The 23,729-nt window shown below is 38.6% G+C and overlaps 1 protein-coding gene across 1 annotated transcript in view; it reads left to right on the forward strand.

The window, feature by feature from the left end:
* DMD (dystrophin) overlaps nt 1–23,729 on the forward strand; it is a 2,676,943-nt gene that overhangs the window by 1,669,623 nt on the left and 983,591 nt on the right. The window contains exon 53 of the mRNA XM_089653005.1: nt 11,054–11,208. Within this exon, the coding sequence (XP_089509131.1) occupies nt 11,054–11,208 (155 nt within the window). The remainder of the gene's footprint in view (nt 1–11,053; nt 11,209–23,729) is intronic.

Below are 23,729 nucleotides of genomic sequence, written 5' to 3' on the forward strand. Positions count from 1 at the left end.
GTGTGTATGTGTGTGCCCTACCAATTTCCATATCCATGTATATTGTGTTCACTCAAAACACATCTAATAGTTTGGTTATCAATACTCTACACTGCTACCACTAACTGTGGAAGGGAGTTCCACTTCTTAATGCTATAACAGTAAAGAACCCCTTACCTTTAAGATTGAACTACTTTTCATCTAACTTCCTTGTGTGACTATGTGTCTTCTAAGACCTTGGATTAAACAGTTTTCTCCCAATACTACAGTCACTATTGAAATATTGTGAACATATCCCCTCTTAAGTACCTCATATCCAGGGAAAATATGTGTTGAAATAGTTCCTCATACCTGAGGTCCTCCAGCCCCCATATCAGTTTTGTTGCCCTTCTCTGGACTCTCTAGTTGAAGGACATGCTTCTTGGGAATTGACAACCATCACTGAAACGCATTCTCAAGATGCAAGAAAAGTGGTAGAATAATAATTTATGCTGAAGCTTGGCATTGCATGCTATTTCTGAGTCTGTTGTCTACAAGGATCATCCTCGATTTCTGCAGAAGTTCTCTCCTTAGCAAATTTCTTTCATAGTTATATTTAGGTCTTAAGTGCATTACTTTGTTTTTTTCAGTATTAAGCCTCACTTGGCCTTCCCTTCTATTTTACTAAGGTCTTCTTGTAAGGATGCAAAGTCTTGATGGAAAGTTATTGCTCTGCTTAACTTGGTATTATCAACGAACCCTAAGAGTGCACTATTTGTTCCAACCTCTGTATCATTTATGAACACGTTAAACAGAAATTTTTCCACAATAGAGCCTTCATGCATATCTCTTAGACCTTTCAGGAAATGAGCCATGTATCACCAGTCTCTGAACAAACTTCTGGGTGTGATACAGTCACTATTTGACACACAGTCCTCATTTAAATACCTTTTATACCTCCTCTTAGTTAATTAAATTGTCTATCATTTTTGCGTTACATGTTTACCTTCATTTGTGCCTCACATGATCCACCTCTTAAATATTGCAGTACACAATGGGATGGTTTTAGCAGCAAAGGTGTAGCTTTCAATCCAAACAGCAAGTGAGCAGGGGGAGGTGTGGTCAGCTGCTGTTTAACAAGCTCCAGGCTTGTGAATCAGCAGTGGTTGTTCTGATAGCTACTCCCCTTGCAACCAGAGCCAGTGCAAAGATTTTTGTCTACAAAGGTGAAGATGTATTTTGCTGACACTAACTGACACTAAAACTAATTTAATAATTTTTTAAAATCTTACAAAATATACTGTCCCTGTCCACAACCTTTTGACCTTTACCTTGACCTTTGACCCCTACTTTGACCCTAACACTAACCCTGACCTAGATCAAGCCTTGATCTTGCTTTTTTTTTTCAATTATTATTTTTAAACCATGTTATTTCTCTCCATTCAGAGGAGAGAAAATGTATCGGCTGCTTGCTGATGAAACATGTGTAGACATGTAATTTTAACTCTGATCACTGTGATAGACAATCAATGGTGATTGCTGGGGTTAAAAATCTGAATCCTCAGCAAGTGACTGGGGATTAAAATTTTTCTGTTCCCCCTATCCTAGCTTCCTAAGGTGGCTACCTAAGCAGTCTTATCCTGGCTCCTGCCCTGCCTGCAACATCCCACTGTCATACAAGCAAGCACAGACAAAATGAGTGTGAGAACACTACTTTAAATTCTGGAGCAGTGCAGAAGCATTTTCATCCCATCACAGGAAGCTACAAGTTGTGGACTTCAAGGGCAGTAATGGAAACTATACAACTGTAGGTGCAGATCTACTAAAAAAATAAGTGCTACAGCACTTTTAATGGGAAGACATAGTTTTACTGTAAATATGACCCTGTTTTCCACCAGCAATTCTCTCCTGCAAAGCTACACCAGTATGTACTCACAACTAATCAGTATAAAAATGATATGTATACATTTAATAACTTGTTGTAATGTGTTTCCTTTTGCTCACACTGCTATGAAGTGCTAGCAACTATACTACATTGTTAGGACTGGGATCCTTAAATACAATAATAGGACAGGGTTTCAAGGTATGTTTCAAAATGTTTTACATTCCTCATCAGGCATTCTTTTAATTAATTAAAAATATTTATCCAACAGAAGTAATGTCTTAATCTTGCTGCATAAAATTACTGATGAACAGTGTTCCGATATTGAAAGCAGTAACATAACAAATAACAAAAGCTAAAATCTGTCACCATGGTTCAAGGGTGGAGGAGGACACAGCTAGTGCAAGATGTGGATTCGTACAGATATGTAGGGGACAAATATCATTGTAAAGTAAGGCCATATTTAAGGAAGGAAGTTGCCCAGCTTTTGACATTTAAGGGCAGTGGGCAGGGCATGCAGCCTGACAGAGCACTTTGAAAATGATAGAAACCCACATCAAGGAGGCAACAAGACCAGGGGTGGACTGACAACTCATGGTGCCCCCGGGCAATGGGGGATCTTGGGGCCCCTGTGTCCTTGCCCAAACTCAAAAAAGCCTATGAAAAGGGTACTCATGGGACCCCCTAATGACCCCGGGCCCTCGGGCAGTGCCCGAGTTTCCAAATGGTCAGTCCGCCCCTGAACAAGACTGTTATCTAAAAAAAGACTGAGACAGAAACATAACCAAGACATGCATTACATGGCATAAAGTACCCTGTCTAAGAAAATATAATGTCATAGATCATTCAGCAAGGGGAGAGCCAAGGGAGATCTTAGTACTAATAAAATTCTGCATCAATAAGGCAGGATACATCTTCAGTGCTGTTAAAGGCAAGATATGTCAGCCAAACAGCTCATTAGTCTAAGTTATGATCTGGAGACTTAACTCTGCAAATGTAATGTTAGACTTGCTGGTTCCTGAAGTGTACAGAGGATATTGTATCATAAAGTGTTTTAGAGACCTCAGTTAAAGTGCACTTGTGCCCAGATTATGGACATCAAACTATTTATATATTCTTAACAGTCATTAAAAGAGCTTTCAAGCAAGTATTTTCATATCTCTTTAGCTGTTTTTAATATCAAGTCTACTATGCTATTAATATGAAGCTCTCAGTCAGTTTTGAGAAGTTTAGAACAGTGGTTTTCAATCGTATTGGGACCAGGACACAGTAAGTTCCAAAACATTCTATGTCCCAACAGGGCATACTTACCACCCATCCTCCTACTTTACAGCCTGGGAAATATCCGTCCATGCACTCAGCACTATATTATGGAAGGCACAGGGTGAGAGTAAAGCCTAGTACACAATGAGAAAATCAGATGAAAAATGCCACTTTCAGAGCGATCAACCAATAATCTGATCCTTAGTACACAGCTTTCAAGAGCATGCAAAACTATCCAAAAAGACAAGCATGAAAATGTTTCTCATACAATAAAAGAACGAACAATTTTCATTTAATAAGTATAGTATTCGTCCATAAAAAATCGAGTGAGCAAGACCATGCATGTTTGGAAATGAAAGAATACATTACAATACAATACAATACACCACGTCTGTAGTTGTATTCTGTCTAAGAATTAAGAATTTTCTTCATTTTAATAACCTATTACTTTTCGATATGGGACTAGCATGCAAAAAAATGGATGATCATTTGTCAGATATTCTCATCATGTGTACGAGGTTTAAAGCATTTTCTTTACCTTCTTATCAGGCTTCAGCAGCAGGGGAGCATTGGAGAGATTAATAGAAGATGTTATGTATTGCTAGAAATTTAACCACTTTGCCTACTATAGGTACAGCACAATTAAAATGGACGACCGTGTTATATGTTGCAGGTCATTTTAAAAACATTGGAAGATTTACTGGTGTAATACACATTCAGATCCATTTTGCATGCTCATTACTGCTCATAATTCATATGAAATGTACAGCTAACTTTAGCACTTAGATGTGTGAATAAAAGACACTCAAGTACAGAAACTAGTACACTAAAGTATGAGAACTGCAGAGCTAACAAGTGTCCTACTACACACCCAATGTATTTCCTCTACCCCTTAATGCGAACCCATGTAGACCTACTTATTTTAACATCTTAAAGACATAAAGCAGTACAGACCACCAGTCAGTAGTTATCACCACTTTATTTTAGTATATAGCAGTATGCTTCCAGTCTCCTGTATGAATTACCCAACAATTCTTGTTACCATGACAGTGAGATGTTATTGAGCCCCATTTCACAGCAACTCAAACAATGTGAGGAAAGTATCAGGTGTTAATGCCTTTCACAAATGTATGTCTAGCTGGAAGTGACCCAGAAAATACATCTAAATCAATGTATGTGGTCAGTTTTCATTAAAAAATGAATGGTTCAACTGGATTACTTTAAATTACATTGTATGTATCCTCTTACTGAAGAATGTGTGCACTCTCCATTACCTACTAACTAACTGGAACTTTTCTCTCACAGTTACACTTTTAATCTGTTCAAAGTCAACCCATTTCACTCATAAATGCTAACTTGATATTTCTTCTTCAAAGTATTATTAGAGGAAAACTTTGCTTGAACTGATTATCATCTTTTAACTCACTCCTAAACTAAGAGTAATTTACCCTGTTTTGGGTAAACATTGACAACAATGACCCACCACCCTCTGTCTTTTCAATACAAGACATATTTGACAGTGTTTTCTGTTATTTAGATCAGTGTGTGACCTGAATGCTATGAAGCAGCAATTCAAATTGTCATTCACCGCCTGTATATCGGTGCTCATCTGTGAAATGCTCTGAACCATTTGGCCTTGCCTTTGTGTCAGCTCTTGGACTTTACCAGCTACACACATGGGAAATTGATACTTGAATGTAACAACTGAGTTATAAACAATCCTTTTATTTGTTTGGATACAATGATAACTGCTGCATTTCTCCACATCTTTTTTTACTCCTTTGCTGGTGATTTAATGTATAACATACCGTATGTAACAAATTCTAGATCTTTGACATTTAAGGATTTCCACCTTTACAAAACATTTTTGTAAGTATACAATATTCTCTACCCTGAAAGTAGGATACTGTATATTATTACATCTAAATTACAGTATTTACACTTTGTATAAAGTTGGTGTTTATGAATAGGGAAGGCTGTTAAAACTATAGCTAATCTATAGGAATTGACAGGTATACACCAGGGATGAGATTCCAGCTCTCTACTACCATGACTTGGAGGTGAACTCTGCATGTTCAAGGTTTGCAATACCAGCATGTTGATGTGCAAATTGGCCAAAATGAATTCTTTGTAACCATAATCCACTACCTGGCCTTTGAACTTAGGTCAGCTGGTTTGGAAGGGTCAAGAAGGGGGCTTTTGGATAAGCCAGTCCTATCACTATAAGAGGTATGATCAGAGCAGCCAACATGTTTTATTAAAATGTAACTAAATATTTAAATGCAGTAGACTAAGCCAACTATAAATGAAAAATCATCAGGGTTAACTGTTCTCTTGTTTATACTGAATGCTCTGTGGACTATTCTATGAGAAAGAACTTTTACACTTTTATATCACATTAATTTATGGTTTTAATTGTTTATTTCTTGTTTTTTGTATATTTCTTTGGTGGCGGTAAATTGCTGAAGGCATAGAACACACTACTAGCACTGATATTTGAAGCCACTACTATAACCAACTGCTGTATTTAGTGTGTGGCAGTGTAGGTGTATACAGTGAGGGTTCTGGAAAATACTCAAGGTTAAGTACTGTATATTATTACTATATAGGATTTATATAGCGCCAACAGTTTGCTCAGCACTTTACAATATAACGGGAGACAATACAGCAACAATACAGTTCAATGCAAGAGGGTTAGGAGGGCCCTGCTCCTTGGAGCTTACAATCTAAGAGGGAGGGACTAGTGGTACAAAAGGTAATAACTGTGGGGGATGGACTGGTAGGAGGAATAGAAGATTCCATTGTTAGCTGAGGGCAGGATAGGCTTCCCTGAAGAGATAGGTTTTCAGAGATTGCCTAAAAGTGAGCAGAGTAGGCGATAGTCTGATAAATTGGGGTAGAGAGTTCCAGAGGATGGGGAAAGCTCTGAAGAAGTCCTGGAGATGAGCATGGGAGGAGGAGACAAGGGAGCTAGAGAGCAGGAAGTCGTATGAGGAGTGGAGAGTACGGTTTGGATGATATTTGGAGACAAGATTGATGATGTAATTTGGGGCAGCGTTATAAAGGGCTTTATACGTAATTGTTAATGTTTTGAATTTTATCTGTTGGGCAATGGGAAGCCAGTAGAGGGATTGGTAGAGAGGGAAGGCAGATACGGAACAGCTAGTAAGGTGGATGAGTCTGGCAACAGCATTCATGATAGACTGAAGAGGGAATAGCCTGCGATGAGGTAGGCCAATGAGGAGGGAGTTACAATAGTCAAGGCAAGAGATAACCAGAGAGTGAATAAGTTGCTTAGTAGTTTCAGCAGTTAAGAATGGGTATATCTTGGAGATGTTGCGTAGGTGAAGTCTACAAGATTTGGACAGCGATTGGATTTGGGGCTTAAAGGACAGATGGGAGTCTAGGATTACACCTAGTAGCCTGGCATGAGGGGAAGGAATGATGATTGTGTTATTGATCTTGATAGAGAAGTCAGGGGCGGGGGCACGGGCTGGGGGGAATACTAAGAGCTCAGTTTTTGAAAGATTGAGTTTGAAGAAGTGGAGTGACATCCATGCCGATATGTCACTTAGTAGGTTACAAAAATACTATAAGCTCTGGTCTTATTGTTTCTTATTGTAAATATTCAACTTATACACATCATTAATATTTTCAGCAAAATATGAGCTGTGTTTTTTATCAGTTTTTATCAGTTCAGAAGAGTGTGATTTTTTTTACCTAATAATTTAATGGAAATATCCAAAGAGTGCCTCTTTTTTCACTGAATTGGACATTGCTTCATTCTCTCTGTGGCATCACCTTTTTTGTGTGTGTGTATATATGTGGATAGATAGAGATAGATAGATAGATAGATAGATAGATAGATAGATAGATAGATAGATATCTCTTTTAGATGGCTTCAACTGATATTATAGTTTGACGCAGTGGCCATTAGGAAACTAATAAAGAGAGTAAACTGATTTGCTGGTTCAGTGATTTGGGGTTATCTAATCAAACAATGACTGCCATTGTAGTTTTTCTTTTCTCCAAAAAGATCCTTAAGTAGGGTAATAATTGAAAATAGCTTCTAATATAATTGGCATTTCTCTTATGTATTGAAAATATCCAAGACACACTAAACTGAACAGTCACTAATATGATATTCCTTTTTTCTCAAAAGCACCATGCATTTTTAATATAGGATTGTTCTATGTATCTTTCACCTGCATCTTTTGTTGTTACATGCATACTTTTATAGATATAGGAAGTTGACGTACAGTATGTTTCATTTCATTTTAATATAATCATTATAATAAAACACAATGGAATCTCCGTAATTGATAGTTTTGCTGTGCTGGTTGTTCTCTGTAAATGTTATTCCATTTGGGAAATTTAGCCATAATGAGACCCTAGAGAATGTGCTTAGAATCTTTAATTATGGCTCTAATTCTCATAACTTATCCTCTTTGTACCTATTACTATAATCATTCTTTATTGAAAATAAAAGTAGATTAGTATCAAGATAAGTATATGTTATGTTAGGCTTTATAAAATCCATGATTACAAATTAATGACAAGAAAACAACTGGCTCAGTTGGTGAGGGGGAAATAATTAATTCATTTATATAGTGTCAACATATTCCATACCACACTACAAAGAACACAGAATTATTTGTATCAGCCCTTCCCCCAAAGCATCTTACTATCTGAGAACCCTACCAGTGGTGGATGAAATCATCTAACAGCTTCTACATCAGATATGTACAGTATATTGTTCCTCTAGCCAACCACCAGTAAAAATGACAGACAGAAATTAGCTATATTGCACTAGGAGGGGACCCAGCACCCACAATTAGTGTAAACGGATCCTTAAGTGGAAAAAGAGGAAGCAGTTGGATAAAACTGCAGCAACCAGAGGCAACCTACATAAGGATTGCACACACTTTCTGATTAACTTTTATAGTGTAATGTTTAAAAATTGGGATGTATTTGCCAATTTATTGGACCTAGGGTCATTTCAAGTTGTTTTGCTCTATTTACATATTGGTCCTATCAAAATATGAAAAAAATATAATAATGATGTGTAAAAAAAATAATGGCTGTTCTTTTTTATTATTATTATTCAGGATTTATACAGCACAGTTTGTTCAGCACTTTCCAACATAAGACAGTACAATTGCAATCCAATCCAATACAGTAGGAATCAGAGGGCCCTGCTCATTAGAGCTTACAAACTAAGAGCTCCTTAGATGTTCCAACTTCACAGGAAAGACATCTGTTGTGTGGAAAACCACATGATTAGAATTTGTATTAATGTTTATAAGTTTTGTAATTATAGCCTAATGAGTTACATTAAAGCTGACCTCTTGCTAGGTATAAAATACACACATTAATTCAGCTCTGTATTCATTATTGCATCATTACATGAAGCAGTATAAGCACCTGAATTTTGACATGGCATCAGACTTCTTCACTCCCTGTATAGCAGGATTGGAGTGTGAAAAGAAGCAGCACAAGGAGCCAATCAGTTAATGTTCTTGTAGGAAGCATGCAGATAGAAATGGCTGGGGAAGATCCAGGATGACCTGGGCTCAGAAGAAGTGAGTTGAACAATGTTGACCATCCAACTGAGGACATCTAATGAAGGAAAAGATGTGGGGAAAATCTCACAACAAAAGCTGGATTTGCTAGATCATCTTGTAATCATTTTGCTGTCTGCAGCTGCAGGGAAAGTCGTATGGAGGATCATATGACCGGAACAATGGAGGGAAGCCTGGGGGTTGGAGGAGATAAGGATGTGGGGGACAGAAGCGGGAAAATGAGGGACACAATCGGCAACCACACTGAATGCAGAAACTCAGGACTCAGTGTGGATGGTGTGTGAGCAGCAGTAGCAGCGGAGGATAGGGGTCACATTTTTTACAGATTGCTTTGACTCGCGGCTCGTCAGCCACTTCTCACAGCTGTTCTTTTAATCATCAGCATCTGGGAAACTATTTTGTTATATGTTCATAGTCACTGAAGCAGCCTGCAGTTACTGCAGATGGAGGAATGCAGCCGAGGTAAGGCATGCTTACCTGGCCAGCTGGAAGTGATTATTTTCTACCATATGACCTTTGTCAACAGTAGTGAAGGGGTTAATTGGCAATGTATTTTATCATGGTATTTTTGGCTGGAGTTCTGCTTAAAGCTGAGATATGTTGAAATATGTAATATAATTGCTGCATTGTGCTCTGCTTCACCGCTAAACCGCTTCACCGCTTCACCGCTAAATGTAACTATTTTTTAATTAAATTTAGATACTGTACATTTGAGATTGGAAGTTCAAGTATCAAAAGTAAAATGGTGAGAAATAGCAAGACTGGAGAAAAACATGGAAAAATGTGGGGAAAAGAAAAAAACTGTGTTCAGTTTCTCTGCATTGAAAATAATAGATTTTCTCACACTTCCTTCACTGCTGTATCTATAGGACAGGAAGTGATGGGAAATCTCCCAATGGGAGACAGGGGGCAAAGCAAAAAACTGATAGGGTTTTGACCCTTTCCTATCCTTAAAGTGGTTGTAAACTCTCATATAAACCCAGTGAAGTGACTGGCATCAGGTGGTATACAGAGATGAAAAAAATCCTCCTACATAGGTTTTCCTGTTCATCTGCAGTCTTCTCTTCTCTACATCTGTTCAAAGTGCAGAATCTAAAAAGCTTGTCAGGAGAGTTTAGAAAAAAGGGGGATGGAGATCTTAAATTACACACTGCAGAGCTCACTGAGGAGAGCTGTTTGAAGAGAAGAGACATACCCCAGTCCACACATGAGCAGAGCTGAGGCAGTCAATCTGCTAGAGCTCCCTCCCCTGTCACCATTTTTTCTCTTGGTGTCAGGAAAACATGTCAGAAGTAATTCATGCTGATAGCAGTGGTACAGGGCAACATGCAGGTACAGGGCAACATGCAGAATTAACACATAATGTTCTGGATTGAGAAGTACACACTATAGAGGGTTATGCTTTGCTCATATTTTGTATCAGGTTTACAACCACTTTAAAGAATAGCTTCAAATTGAATGATGGAAATGATAAGGAAAGTCTGATTTTTAGACTGTATCAATCACCCAGGTTACATAGTTTTTTTTTTACTTAAAGCAAAAAGAAGACCTAAAAGCCAAATTTTCTGGGTGCCATAGACCAGAAGTTTTATTTTTCTTGTCTTTCTATTAGTTGTGTCTATGAACTCTAATTGTGCTATGCATGAAGTTCCCTACAGTTTTGGAGATTCATCGCCATGACAATTGTTATCGTGCTGTATAAGTGTTCCCCCGTAATAATGGTTCTAGGAGTTGTTCTGCAGAATCATGTCAAATACCGCCTCCTGATCATTATTGTACTCTACTTACATCTACTGATCATTATTATGATTTATTGGGACATGATTCATTGTTGTTTAAGGGATGTATATCTGAAGCTAACCAATTATTTGTTATTTTATGTGATTGTGAAAGTGATATTTAACATTCCGGGACCTAAAATGCAGTTCTTTCATCAGCATTGATAATGTAACTATATGCAATTAGAGTTGCTCTCCAGCAGATGGCACTAATTACACAACCATTTGGATACATGTTACATTAATAAAATGAATGTGCAAGACTTCATGGCTGTGATGCATTTCAACAACAGCTAGAATCAATATACAAAATTATGAATAATGTCCAGAATCAGCTATCTTTTTCTATAATTAATGTGATTTTTATAAGAAAAACGCTAAAATATTTTTCAGCATCTCTGCAAAGGCTGTATATGTTATGCTTTGATTCAAGATACCAGACGATATTTCTGTCTTTCTGCATTTTTCCTGCTAATGTTCCAGTAGGTCTGTTGTAAAACTATTGATGCAAATGTTTTTTTTTCAGCCTAGTGTTTTCAACGCTTTAATGGTATCTGATAACTGAACAAAAAATGTCTTTCTACCCACAGCAATTTTCCAAAGAACTTCGTCAGTGGCAGATAAATGTTGACGTGGCAAATGATTTGGCCTTCAAGCTTCTGCGGGACTATTCTGCTGATGACACCAGAAAAGTGGAACTAATGAAAGACAACATTAATATTACATGGACAAGAATTAATAAAAGGTATTGTGTTTTCTCAGATATTTTATATTTTAAAGGTGGTCAAAAAAAATTTGAAGTCATTTTAAAAAAGATGAATTGGATGGTGACATATTTTAGAGTGGTAAAAACATAGAACTAGAATACTAAAAGCATAAGTAAGACATATACTGTCCATTCCTTAATATTTACCATTATATCATAGTTAATTGCTAATTAAAGTATCATGTTTTCAGTGCAAACATTGTGATCCTCTCACTGAAGGTTAGATTAAATTACAGAAAGCTTATCTCCCCTTTCAGCTGTGAATTTCCCATAGGCTAAAAGAGAAATTACTTGAATTTTTATGCATGAAAATATTGCCTCTGGTGAGCATACGTCATGTGATGTTCTTACAAAGATTAGACGTCTTCATACACCGAGAACTAGCAGATAGGTGCCTATTTTCCAGAGAATTATATTAGTTCTCCTTTTAATGGTCCAGCTTCTATTACCAGCCGAGGTTTAATCTGCCTATTTCTTGTCTTGACTGAAGCTAATTCCATTGGCTGGTGGATATGAATGCATGACTGTATTTGCTATTCAATGGAGTTGATTTATTAAAGACAAATAGGCTCTTAACTTTGTGAAAGAAGTTGCATTGGAAATTCCCCCCATGGGTTAGTGAATGTGGAGAAATTTCCCTTTGAAAAGAATACTCAATCATGTCCAACAATAATTTAACCTCTTGCCACTTATACCCCCTTCCTGCCCAGGCCAATTTTCAGCTTTCAGCGCTGTCACACTTTGAATGACAATTGCGCGGTCATGCACCACTGTACCCATATGAATTTTTTATCATTTTTTTGAGACAGATAGAGCTTTCTTTTGGTGGTATTTATTCACCTCTGGGTTTTTTATTTTTTGCTAAGCAAACCATAAACAACTGAAAATTTTGAAAAAAAACCCCTTTTTCTTAGTTTTTGTTATAAAATTTTGTAAATAAGTGATTTTTCTCCTTCACTGATGTGTGCTAATGAGGCTGCACTGATGGGCACTGATACGCTGCACTGATGAGCACTGATAGATGGCACTGATAGGCACAGATGAGGAGACACTGGTAGGTGGCACTGATGGGCTTTGACAGGCATCACTGAAGGACACTAAAAGACAGCACTCATATATGGCACTGATAGGTGGCACTGATAGGTGGCACTGACTGGCACTGATAGGCGGTACTGACTGGCACTGTTAGGTGACACTGACTGGCACTGTTAGGTGGCACTGTTAGGTGGCACTGACTGGCACTGATAGGCGGCACTGACTGGCACTGATTGGTAGCACTGATAGGTGGCACTGACTGGCATTGATAGGTGGCACTGACTGGCACTGATAGGTGACACTGAAAGGCAGCTCAGATGGGCACTGTTATGTGGCATTGATGTGCACTGGTAGGCACTGATATGTGGCATTGATGTGGCACTGATGGGCACTGGCAGGTGGCATTGATGAGCACTGACAGCTGGCATTGATGGACACTAACAGGTGGCACTGCTGGGGCTATACTGATTATCAGGGCACACTGATCATCAGTGCCCTGATGATCAGTGTACATGTCCCCTCTAAGGGTTACCAATTACTGGCTCTCCACTCCTCACTGTCTGCGTGATTGGCATTTCCCTATTTACATGCGATCAGCTGTGATTGGACACAGCTGATCACTTGACCGAGCCGACATCTTCGGCTCTTTCCTTTGATCGGTAGAAAGAGCCTCTCGGATCGCTGTGTCCGAGAGAACCGCCTTGAGCCCGTCATTACCTTATATGGCGGGCAGGAGGCCGCTAAAAAAGCTTGCACATGATTGGATGATGGTAGTCAGAGCAGCTTCACTCATTCACTAAGGTCTGAGGGAATTCCCTTGCAAAGTGAAACTTCCTTTGTAAAGTGAATTTTTTGCCTTTGGTAAACCAACCCCATTGCATCCATTATATGATTACATTTATGTGTCATATTTGCATCCATTATATGATTACATATACTGTATGTGCCTTCAAATATTTGCTGTATTTCACTCATTCACTAAGCTCTGACGAAAATTTCCTTGCAAAGTGAATTTGTAAAGTGAAGTTTTGCCTTTACTAAATCAACCCCATTGCATCCATTATATGATTAAATATAGGTGTCATACAGTATTTGTCAACGTGTACTGTGTGTATGGCCAAACATGCTAAGACCAGCTCAGGCTTAGAATGCCAAACATACATGGCCATAGACAACACAGCATGCATTACAGCATGCAAACTCTGTTCGGTAATAATAAGATACATTTAGAAGACAGATTTTTTAAAGTTTAACAGCTGTATGTGGAAAGCAATGAATACCAGCAATATCTGGTAGAGATGAAATGAAAATCTTATGACAAAGATCTGGATACCATCTTTGGTGAGGGTCTTGTTTGCCCTCACAGGGATGCATAGATGTTCTATGCACTCCGAAGCAGGCAGTTCCAGCCATTTCAACTGGGATACAGCGACTCCCAATTTGTGAGTGCGGGTGCAGGCCTTTATTATATTATTACATTTATTTTTTAAATGCAAGCTGTGAAAGTACCTAAATTTCGACCTTGCTGCAGTTTACATGACCAAATATATAGCTAAGTTTAGAAAGGGGGAGGGAGAAGCAGCACATGAAGTCAATTAGGTGTTTTGTAGTGCAAGCAACATGCTGGTAGGAGTAGACAGCAGTGACAGAGAGATGAGGTCATCAGTGTGTTGCTTGTCCTTTTATTATCCAGTCCTGGGATGGGGGTAGAGAGGATTCCTGTAAGTGAAAGTAAGTCAACCTCAGAGGTTGATCAGGTCACCTCCCTTGATAGATAGGGTTGTGCTTTGGGACAGAGCTGTGTAAATCCCTGGACTGACTGGACAAAAATGCAAATCTATTGGCAGGTTAAACAGCTCTAAAATATGTACAATACTTCATCTATGTGTTTAGCCCTTTGCCTGGAGTTCAGCTTTAACTTGTTGGTGGCGAGTACACGAAAATATGCGGCCTCTCAGCAGTGGGCCTTGGTGCCAAAGGGCTGCATATTTGCATACCCAATGTAAACAAAGGATGTGCATCAGATGTGCACTCTAGGCACATTTGTCGGCTCCTCGTGGTGGTCACATGATTGGAAAGCTCCCGACCGCAAGTAACGATCATGTGACCGCAGTGCGGTCACATGACCCTAAACCCCAGCATCACAAACCTCTTAAAAACCGGGAGGGGTAGGTTAAATGTTAAGTATTAATTATCAAAGTTACATTTGGAGTTATGTTTCAGTGCTGATGAAAGAGTAAGTGTTAGGGTTTGCTTTTAGAGGGAAGTTTAAAGTGACAATGTCACTGAAAAAATATAAAAAGAAAAATCAATTGCAAAGGCAATAATAATACTCACAATTCCCTCTATAGGTAAATCCAAGCTTCACTGTCTTGCAAAACTACACCCTCTGCTAGAATCTTCAGTATATAATACTTCTGGGTGTGTTGGGTGCCTTTGGTTCCACCATTCAGCCACTTTGTTACTATCATGTTCCTGCAAATTCTGCACATGTGTACTGACACAGCCATTTAATCTACTTTGCCAGGTATGCAGGGGCAGGTGAGCATTTGAGACCACTCGCACACCTCTGCATGCCTGTCAAATTAAGAGGAGACATACAGATGTCCATACAGCTGTTGTATCCCCATAAAGTTACATCGGCTACCTGCACACAGCTCCAATTCTCTCCATCTCAGGGGCGGACTAACTATTTGGAAACTCGGGCACTGCCCGAGGGCCCAGGGTAAGTAGGGGGCTCCATGAGATGCCCCTGGTACCTTTTTCATAGGCTTTTTTGAGTTTGGGCAAGGACACAGGGGCCCCATGATCCCTTATTGCCCGGGGGCCCCATGAGTTGTCAGTCCGCCCCTGCTCCAGCTGCATAAACAAGCACCTGATTCACACTGTATGGGACACAGTGCCCAACTAAATGAGGCCTTACCCTTCTCTGCAAAAACTGTATCAATGTGAGAGCTATAGTTAATTGTAAAAAAATGTATTAGGGAGGAGGAATAAAACAGAAAATCATTTTAGTTTACATGTGGAGTATGTCTCTTGCCCTTTAATTATATTGGTAGCAACAGATCTCTCAAGGTATAAATCAATCTGTGTATGTTTTCAAATACAGTACAAGCTTTACTTTTACTTTTATATACATATTGTAGAGAAATGAGAATAATCTACTTGAAGAGATTTCAGAAACTTGAAACAGTGATGAGTGCATTTGAGATTCTCTCTGAAGATGATATCAATGTGGGAGATGTAGTTTGTACTCTCCTTAATTACATTGGTGGTGACAGATCTCCCCTGGCATAAAGCTATCAGTGTATGCTTCACATACAGATTGCATGGAATGGACTACTGGATGAGATTTCTGAAACTTGAAAGAGTGACAAGAGAGTATTTTAGGTTCTGTCTAAAGATTATATCAATTTGGGAAATGTAGCTTGTACTTTCTTTCCTGGTGAGGAGTTTTATTGTTGAGTAAGGAGTTATAAAACAGAAAACTGCTCTTGGGTCATTGTGTTGTATATCAATTAAGGCAGCATTTTTTTGTTGGGGGTGTTTCAGTGACTTTGGCGCCCAGCTCTCCTATCAGTGGCTTGATGATCCGCCTGTGCTGTAACTACTTTTCTACCTCCCTCTTTTCGACATTTCTCACCCTGTGGCAAGGTCAATGGCAGGACATTGTCAGATGTCATATTACATCTTAGGAAGCTCTTCAAGCTGTTATTTTAGCTCAAGGTGACCTACTGAGGGTCACATCTTGAGAGATATGAATGAATATGATATCTAGACTCATTATAATATACTGCATATTTTTAAGTCACATCAGGGTGACTCTAACACCTGTTGTACTTTAATTATTTTCTGCTTGTACTATCTGAAAAATGATTATAAATAAAAAAAATGCAAAAAGAAAGTCAGCATTTTGATGATCTCCATTTGCACAGCCTGTTGCTTTTGCTACTCCTGTTATGTTTAGTGCTAACTAATAGTTTGATCTATACCTCCATCACCAATGAACCTTTGCTTGACGTTTCTAAAGACTGATTTGCAGGTAGACTAAAGTGATTTTCAGATAAAATTAGTTATTAAAACGGCATAATGGTAAAAGGGAATATACTGTACAGTGAAGGAAATAAGTATTTTATCCCCTGCTGATTTTGAATGTTTGCCCACTCACAAAGAAATGATCAGTCTGAAAATCGAATGGTAGGTGTATTGTAACACTGAGAGACAGAATAGCAACAAAAAATTCAAAAGAAATGCATGTCTAACAAATTATGCACTGATTTGCATGTTCATGAGGGAAATAAGTATTTGCCCTATCATTCAGCAGGATTTTTGGCATCCAGCTGTCTTTCATATAGGTAACAAGCTGAGATTAGAAGCAGTCTCTTAAAGAGAGTGCTGCTAATCTCATTGTGTTACCTGTATAAAAGACACCTGTCCACAGGAGCAATCAAACAATCAGATTCAAAACTCTCCACCATGGCAAAGGCCAAAGAGCTGTCCAAGGATGTCAGGGACAAGATTGTAGACCTAGCCAAGGCTGTACTGGGCTACCAAACTATCGCCAAGCAGCTTGGTGAGAAGGTGACAACAGTGGTGTAATCATTCACAAATGGAAGAAACAGAAAACAACTGTCAGTCTCCCTAGGTCTGGTGCACCATGCAAGATCTCACCTCGTGGAGTGTCAATGATCATGAGAACAGTGATGAATCATCCCAGCTATCTGGGAAGCCTGACACCTCATTCTTGTATAGTGAGAAGTAATTTATTATTTATTTATTACAGGTATTTATATAGCCCATTAATTTACACAGCGCTTTACATATATATTGTACATTCACATCAGTCCCTAACCCTCAAGGGGCGTACAATCTAAGGTCCCTAACTCACATACATACATTCATATATTAGCAAACATGACTCCAGCTATTTAATTCGTAGCCTCAAGTAGATTATTTGTATTAATAAACAAGCAGTTCACTTATGGGTTGATATACTAAAACTAGAGAGTGCCAGATCTGGTGCAGCTGTGCATGGTAGCCAATCGGCTTCTAACTTTACATTGTTCATATAAGCTTTGACAAACTTAGTCTGTTTCAAAATAGTAATAGGTATAAATGCATTTTGTATTTCCAAAAGAAATACATCAACACATACAGTATTTGCGTGTGTTGTGAAAAAATACTGGAAATGAAGAATGTGTGTGTATATATATATATATATATATATATATATACAAATATCTACAACAAACATGTAGTTGTTACATGTGTAGACTAAGGTGCTAGCACATTATCCTGTGTTATGTTTTTGACTGGATTGACAAAATAGACATAAATGTACACATTATCCTTTTTTACGTGCACCACAACACAACACAACAAACAGATAGTTTACATTTGTGAGATGTTATGTACTAAAACACAGGTCCGTTGCAGCGAATTGAGGATGTGCATTAGAGTGCCATTCAAAATGGATGGCATTGCAATGCACCCCACCTCTGTTCCTGCATACATTCCAGCAAATCAAATATATGAACATACTGTAGCCTTTAAATGAAGCTCTAAACCTAAACACCCAGTGATATTCTGTATATTGGGCCTCATAGCCTGTCAAAATTCAGCAGATCAGTAACAATATGTAAGATTCTTTTTCTTTCAAAGCCACTTTAAAAGCAATAAAGTCTTATGGTCTAGGTTTTGGGCCTTGCTAGTGGCATGCTTTCACTGTCTGTACCTATTATTATTATTATTATTATTATACAGTATTTATAAAGCGCCAATAGTTCGCTCAGCGCTGTACATTACAAAGGGGGACAGAACATGTGACAGAACAATACCAATACAATGCAAAACATGAGGGGATCGAGGGCCCTGCTCTTTCGAGCTTACAATCTAGGAGGGAGGGGGTGGTGGCACAGGATGAGATAGCTGTGGGGGATGCAGTGGTAGGAAGAGTGGAGGAGGTCGGCAAGTTAGCAGGGGGTGGGGTAGGCTTCCCTGAAGGAGAGGAGAGTAGGTGATAATCTGATGGGTTGGGGCAGGGAGTTCCAGAGGATGGGTGACACCCTGGAGAAGTCCTGGAGGCGGGCATGGGAGGAGGAGACCAGGGAACTAGAGAGAAGGAGGTCTTGTGAGGAGCGGAGTGTGCGTGCTGGGCGGTACTTGGATATTAGGTCAGTGATGTAGTTCGGGGCAGTATGGTGGACAGCTTTGTACGTCAGTGTTAGGATTTAGTACCTATAAAACAGACAAATACGACTGGTGTTTAAAACAAATTAGTAAGTAGTAGTAGTGCTTAAATTTCTATTAACAAACCAGGAGTCTTGGAAGGAAAAGTTTTTAATATAATGCAGATTGCCAGAAATATTTGTAAAACTTGATGTAGTCAACCAAGACATGACTGTAAATGCGTTTCTTTTCCTCCAGTCCTGTGATCAAAGGTAAATAGACATTTCAAAATAACTTTTACTCTCACCAGCTCATTCTGAAGTGTGAAATGTGCCTATATTTCTTACCTCAAAAACTTGTCAATTCCCTCTATATCACTCTAAACCTGGTCATATATGGATGGAAAAACAAACAATTGAGTCAGTAGACCGATCCTTCAATTGTCATATGATTAGTGTGCTTACTGAGATGATTTTCATTTCAAGATCAAAAATGAGTGAACAAACTTGTTTTTTTTTTAGAAGAAGAAGAAGCAATGTTTTAATCATTTTAGGTCAATCTTACAAAAAAATAAAAAAAAACAAGTGAAATGTGCATGAACAATAAGGATAATAGTAGAAATTGATCAGACAAAAAAAAGTGTAATGCTGAAAACTATCAGAAAAATGTCAAACATTGCTGGAAATTTTCTGATACAATGATTGGTCCATCAAATGTTAGATTGAGAGAATGCTTTATTGGTTTAATTTCTTGCTTTCTACTCATATATGGCCAGCCTAATCCTTTATCATTATCTATGCATCCTAGCATTTTCCAAAAGCCATTGCATGTGTTAGGGGAAAACAGTTCTAATTCCTTGTTTCTCTGTTATTCTATGTTTAAGTGTGAATAATATATAATTGCTAACTAAAAAAAAACCTAGCGTGTTACAAAGGCTTAATAACATAAACTTTATGGAAAGGAACATTTTCGTAGTTTTGGATCTAGCTGTCTGTGTTCCTTCTGGGGAGATTGTCTGGGTGGAAATTGTTACTGATACAGGAAGTGAGAAGTCCAAGCTTTTCAGTTGTCACCAGAGCAAGAGGTAAGGGGGAAACCTCCACTAGGGATACCTTTTCTGTGACAACTTTTGAAGATTTGAATTCTGTCCACCTTTTCACATTTCCACCCATTTCATCTTGCAATAAGGTGAAGAGTAATCTCTCCACAGGGAGGTAGCAAAAAATAACCTGACAGGCGTTTTAACACTTACCCAACTCTATCCAAAACTAAGATATATGTTTTGGCTTCACAAACATGTTAGGTTAGCCAAAAAAAGGATATAATTTAACCCCTTGACGCCAACGGCACACAAATATGCGGCCTCACGGAACTGGGCTTTTTTCCGTGGGGCTTCATATTTGCGTACCTGTCTTTGTGCTGGGAGCGCACCACTCGGCGCTCCCCCAGCACAGAGACCGTGGTGTCACTGAGAGCCCCAGGTCCCGTTCTAACGATCAGGACCCAGGACTCCCTATTCCGGGTCATGTGATCGCTGTGATAGCCTCTGATTGGCTATCACAGTGATCAGTCACTATGCAGCCCGGCCCCCTTGTTTTTTCTCTCTCTATGAATGGAGAAGAGAGATACATTGTATCTCTCTAACTCCTGACATAGAGAGATAAAAAAAAGTTTGTAAAAAAAAAAAAAAAAAAAGAAGATAAATAAATAAATATTAAAAAATAAAAGAAAAAAATAAAGAAAAATATCTAGATCAAGGTTTGATCTAGTTCAGTGCCAGGGTTAGTGTTTGGGTCAAGGTCAGGGTCAAAGTTCAAGGTCAAAGGTCAGAGTCAAAGGTCAGGATTTAAAAAGAATTGGTATCAGTGTCAGTTAGCATTAATGTCAGTGTCAGTGTGTTTTAGGTAAAAAAAAAAGAAAAAAAACAAAATGTGCACTATTGTTTCTGGGCTGTACTACGTGTACAAATAACATACACATATATAGTATTGCTGCCATTGTCATGATCTGGAAAATTTATTTTGGGTTGTTCTATGGAGGTAGGTTATGGTTGTAACAAGAAACACACAGCTAAATAAAAAAAAACTATTTTTTTTTTACTATTTTGGGCCAGTTTTCCTATGATAATAAAAAAAATTAGGAGCTATCCATTACCATTTACCACCAAATGAAAGCCCAAATTGTCCTGAAAAGAACAAGGTATAATCCACCTGGATGCACAAAGTAGTTGTGATGATATGTACAGTTTTACTAACACATGTCAACGTTGCAGAATTGTGCTAAGGCATTTAGATTTGTTTTACCCCTCGGCGTGAAGGGGTTAAATGTCAAATTCTCTTAATTTATCAATGATTAACATGGTAGAACACTGATATTTTTATATAAGATGGACAGAATTTCTGCAAGCGTTACTTTTTTTTTCAATTCCCAATGTCAAACATGGCCTGCAAAATTATATGGATACTGCTAAAGCCAATTGTACCCACTGTGACAGTGTACTACATACACTACACTGTTTCATTAATGCTCACGTCTATCAAAAACATCAAAGTGTAATGGCAAAAGCACAGGAGGGCACTGAGCAACAACTGCAGAAATAAATTCATTTAACCCAATCTGAAATCCATTGTAAACACACAGAGGAATGTGCCAACAACTGATAAATTAAAAAAAAAGTATAAAGTTTAGTGTCCTACAATTTTGTCTAAGGAACATGCAGCAACAATATGTAGAAAATTATAAGACAAGTGTCTTCAAAATTCCTGTTGAAAAACACAGTGGAATGCAGCATGTCTGCAATGACAAGGAACTGCAGCAAAAACCCACACAGACAACACAATTTTTTTTCCCTATACACTCTAACATGTAAATATAGATGCGAATCTTAAAAATATCTATTTCCATTCTCTCTTTTGGATAAAGCATACCGCAATGCAGTACGTTTGAAAAATTCACCAAAGTCATAAATGCAGATTTGAAAATGATTAAATAAACAAATGACTGAAAAATCTTCAAAACACACTGTCAAAAAATGGGTAAATTCCATTGCAAATCAACTACAACAAAAAGCCAGAAAATAACTTAATTTATAGTGGACCATATATTTTTGTACGTTAATATAGAAATATCTTAAATGTACTTGTATTTTTTTTTTTTTAAATGCAGCCTGCTGTACTGCAATTTGAATTGACCTGAGAAACATGCAGCATTGCTTATGTAAGAATGGGGACTGGAGGATAAGACAATGAATGAATTAATGAATTAATTAATGAAAAATAAAATCCATGGGCATTGTATCCCATAGTCGAAAATAGAGATTTTTTCAGAAAACGTTAAATTCCTCTGAAAATGAACTAATTATTTTGTAACCTGGGAGTGGAAGATGTGTACATAAAGCAGTGTGCTTCATAAATGTGCTGAGTGCTCTGCCGAAAGAATGGGAGTGGTTAAAAAAAACAGAAAGATAGCTTTGTTATGTGAACCGTTGAAGCACATGTGACTGGTTCTCTTTCAATCATGGAGTTCTCCCTGTTGAACTCCATGAAGTGACACAGACTCAACACCAGCATTGCATGGATGGGTTATGTAGCCCCTTGACATTCCTAGAACTAGAACTACATGTACCAGGCTGCTACTGCTGCCCTCACATTACAGCTGTCATTCCCCTCTTCCCAGCAAGAGAGAGGGGAGGGGACACAGGCACTTCCACAGGGCTGCATTTGCAACCAAAGCTGCTGTAGAACAGCCTGGTCACAGTTCAGGATACAGAGAACATTGTGATTGACTGCAGTTCAGTCTGGGGTGGAACAGATACACCTCATTGCATGAGAACTGCTGGAAGGAGCAAATACTTGTGGTGGAGGCAGGGGCGGACTGACAACTCATAGTGCCCCCCGGGCAATAGGGGGTCATAGGGCCCCTGTGTCCTTGCCCAAACTCAAAAAAGCCTTTGAAAAAGGTACTAAATGGTCAGTCCGCCCCTGGGTGGAAGTAGTCCCCAGAGAGACTGAACTCAGTTTTGTAGACCTGTGTGGGACTACAAAGCACATAGACTGTGTGCTAGACAGAGGAGGAAAAGGGAGCAAAAGCCAGGGCTTGGGGACCCTTGTGAAGGAAAGTGAGATGTGACCATCAGAGTTTGCTGCTGTGCTTTAGAGCTGCCTGGTGTAGTGTCAGAGAGCTGAAGAAACTGGGCTGTCACATCTACATAGAGGTCACAGCTGTCAGAGAGCATCATTGTTTCTGTGAAAGATTGTCCTTTCCAGGTCCTGAACTGTTGCTGAAATCACCAGTTCCATGAGAAAATCTTAATGTCAGGTTCTAAATCGCTGCTGATGGCACTGGTTTTGGATGCTAGATAGACTGCCTGGTGCTAAGAGGCCACTGGTCACAACTTTGTTGCCCACTTACGAAAGGGACAGTTTCATCTTACCTTAGGATATGGTTTGGGTACTTACGTCATGTACTGTGGGAACTGTTTAAAGCTGAGCAATGCTGGAAATTGGGCCTCAACAGTTAAATTACACTGGCCAGTGGAAGGGGTTTAGAAAAGACTGAAGGGCCTTTAGCTTCCGGTACCACCCCTTAAGTAAGGACCTGCCTAGTTTCAGGATTCAGGTGCAGACACTTGGTTATTGTATATGGAGTTTTACAAATTAACCTGTTAATGTTTATTTCAATCTGTTAATGTTTATTGCTTTTGGTATACTGGGGTTGTTTGAAGGCAAATATATTGTGCACTTTCTCCAGAGCTTAGTAAATGAGGCAAAGCTTCACTTTGCAAAGAATACCTAATCACATGCAAGGAAAATATAAAAAAGAAAAACATTTTTGCTTGCACATTTTAATGAATGAATGATAGAAATCAGCAAGCAGAGTAAATCAACCCCCCAGTTTTTATTGCATTGTTTGTAGTTTTTCACAAATAAACATTCCTCATTTAACCTCATTTAGTGTGTCAAAGGGTCTGGCTTTGCTGGAAAGATCATTGTCACCTGTAACCAGGGGACCCATAAATCAGCATCTCCTTCAGGGGTAAGAGTTACAGTTACAGAATAGAATATTACTGCAGAGTATACCTGAGAGCCTATAGCTGTATTTGTTCTCCATTATTATTAACCCTTAAGTCTGAGGTGCTAATGCAGATGACAGAATTCAAATTGTATTAAAAAAAAAGAAATGACATAGAGCACTCAGAGAAGTAGAGAGGCAGTCCTCTCCAAATTCTTGTGCATGGTCACTGCTATTAAATTGCAGTCTAAGTCTAAGATGTCAAAACATATAGTAGAATCCTTTAG

Source organism: Staurois parvus, unplaced genomic scaffold, assembly GCF_062004578.1.
Source record: "Staurois parvus isolate SC_StPar_1 unplaced genomic scaffold, SC_StPar_1.0 ptg000696l, whole genome shotgun sequence".
NCBI classification, from domain to species: Eukaryota; Metazoa; Chordata; class Amphibia; order Anura; family Ranidae; genus Staurois; species Staurois parvus.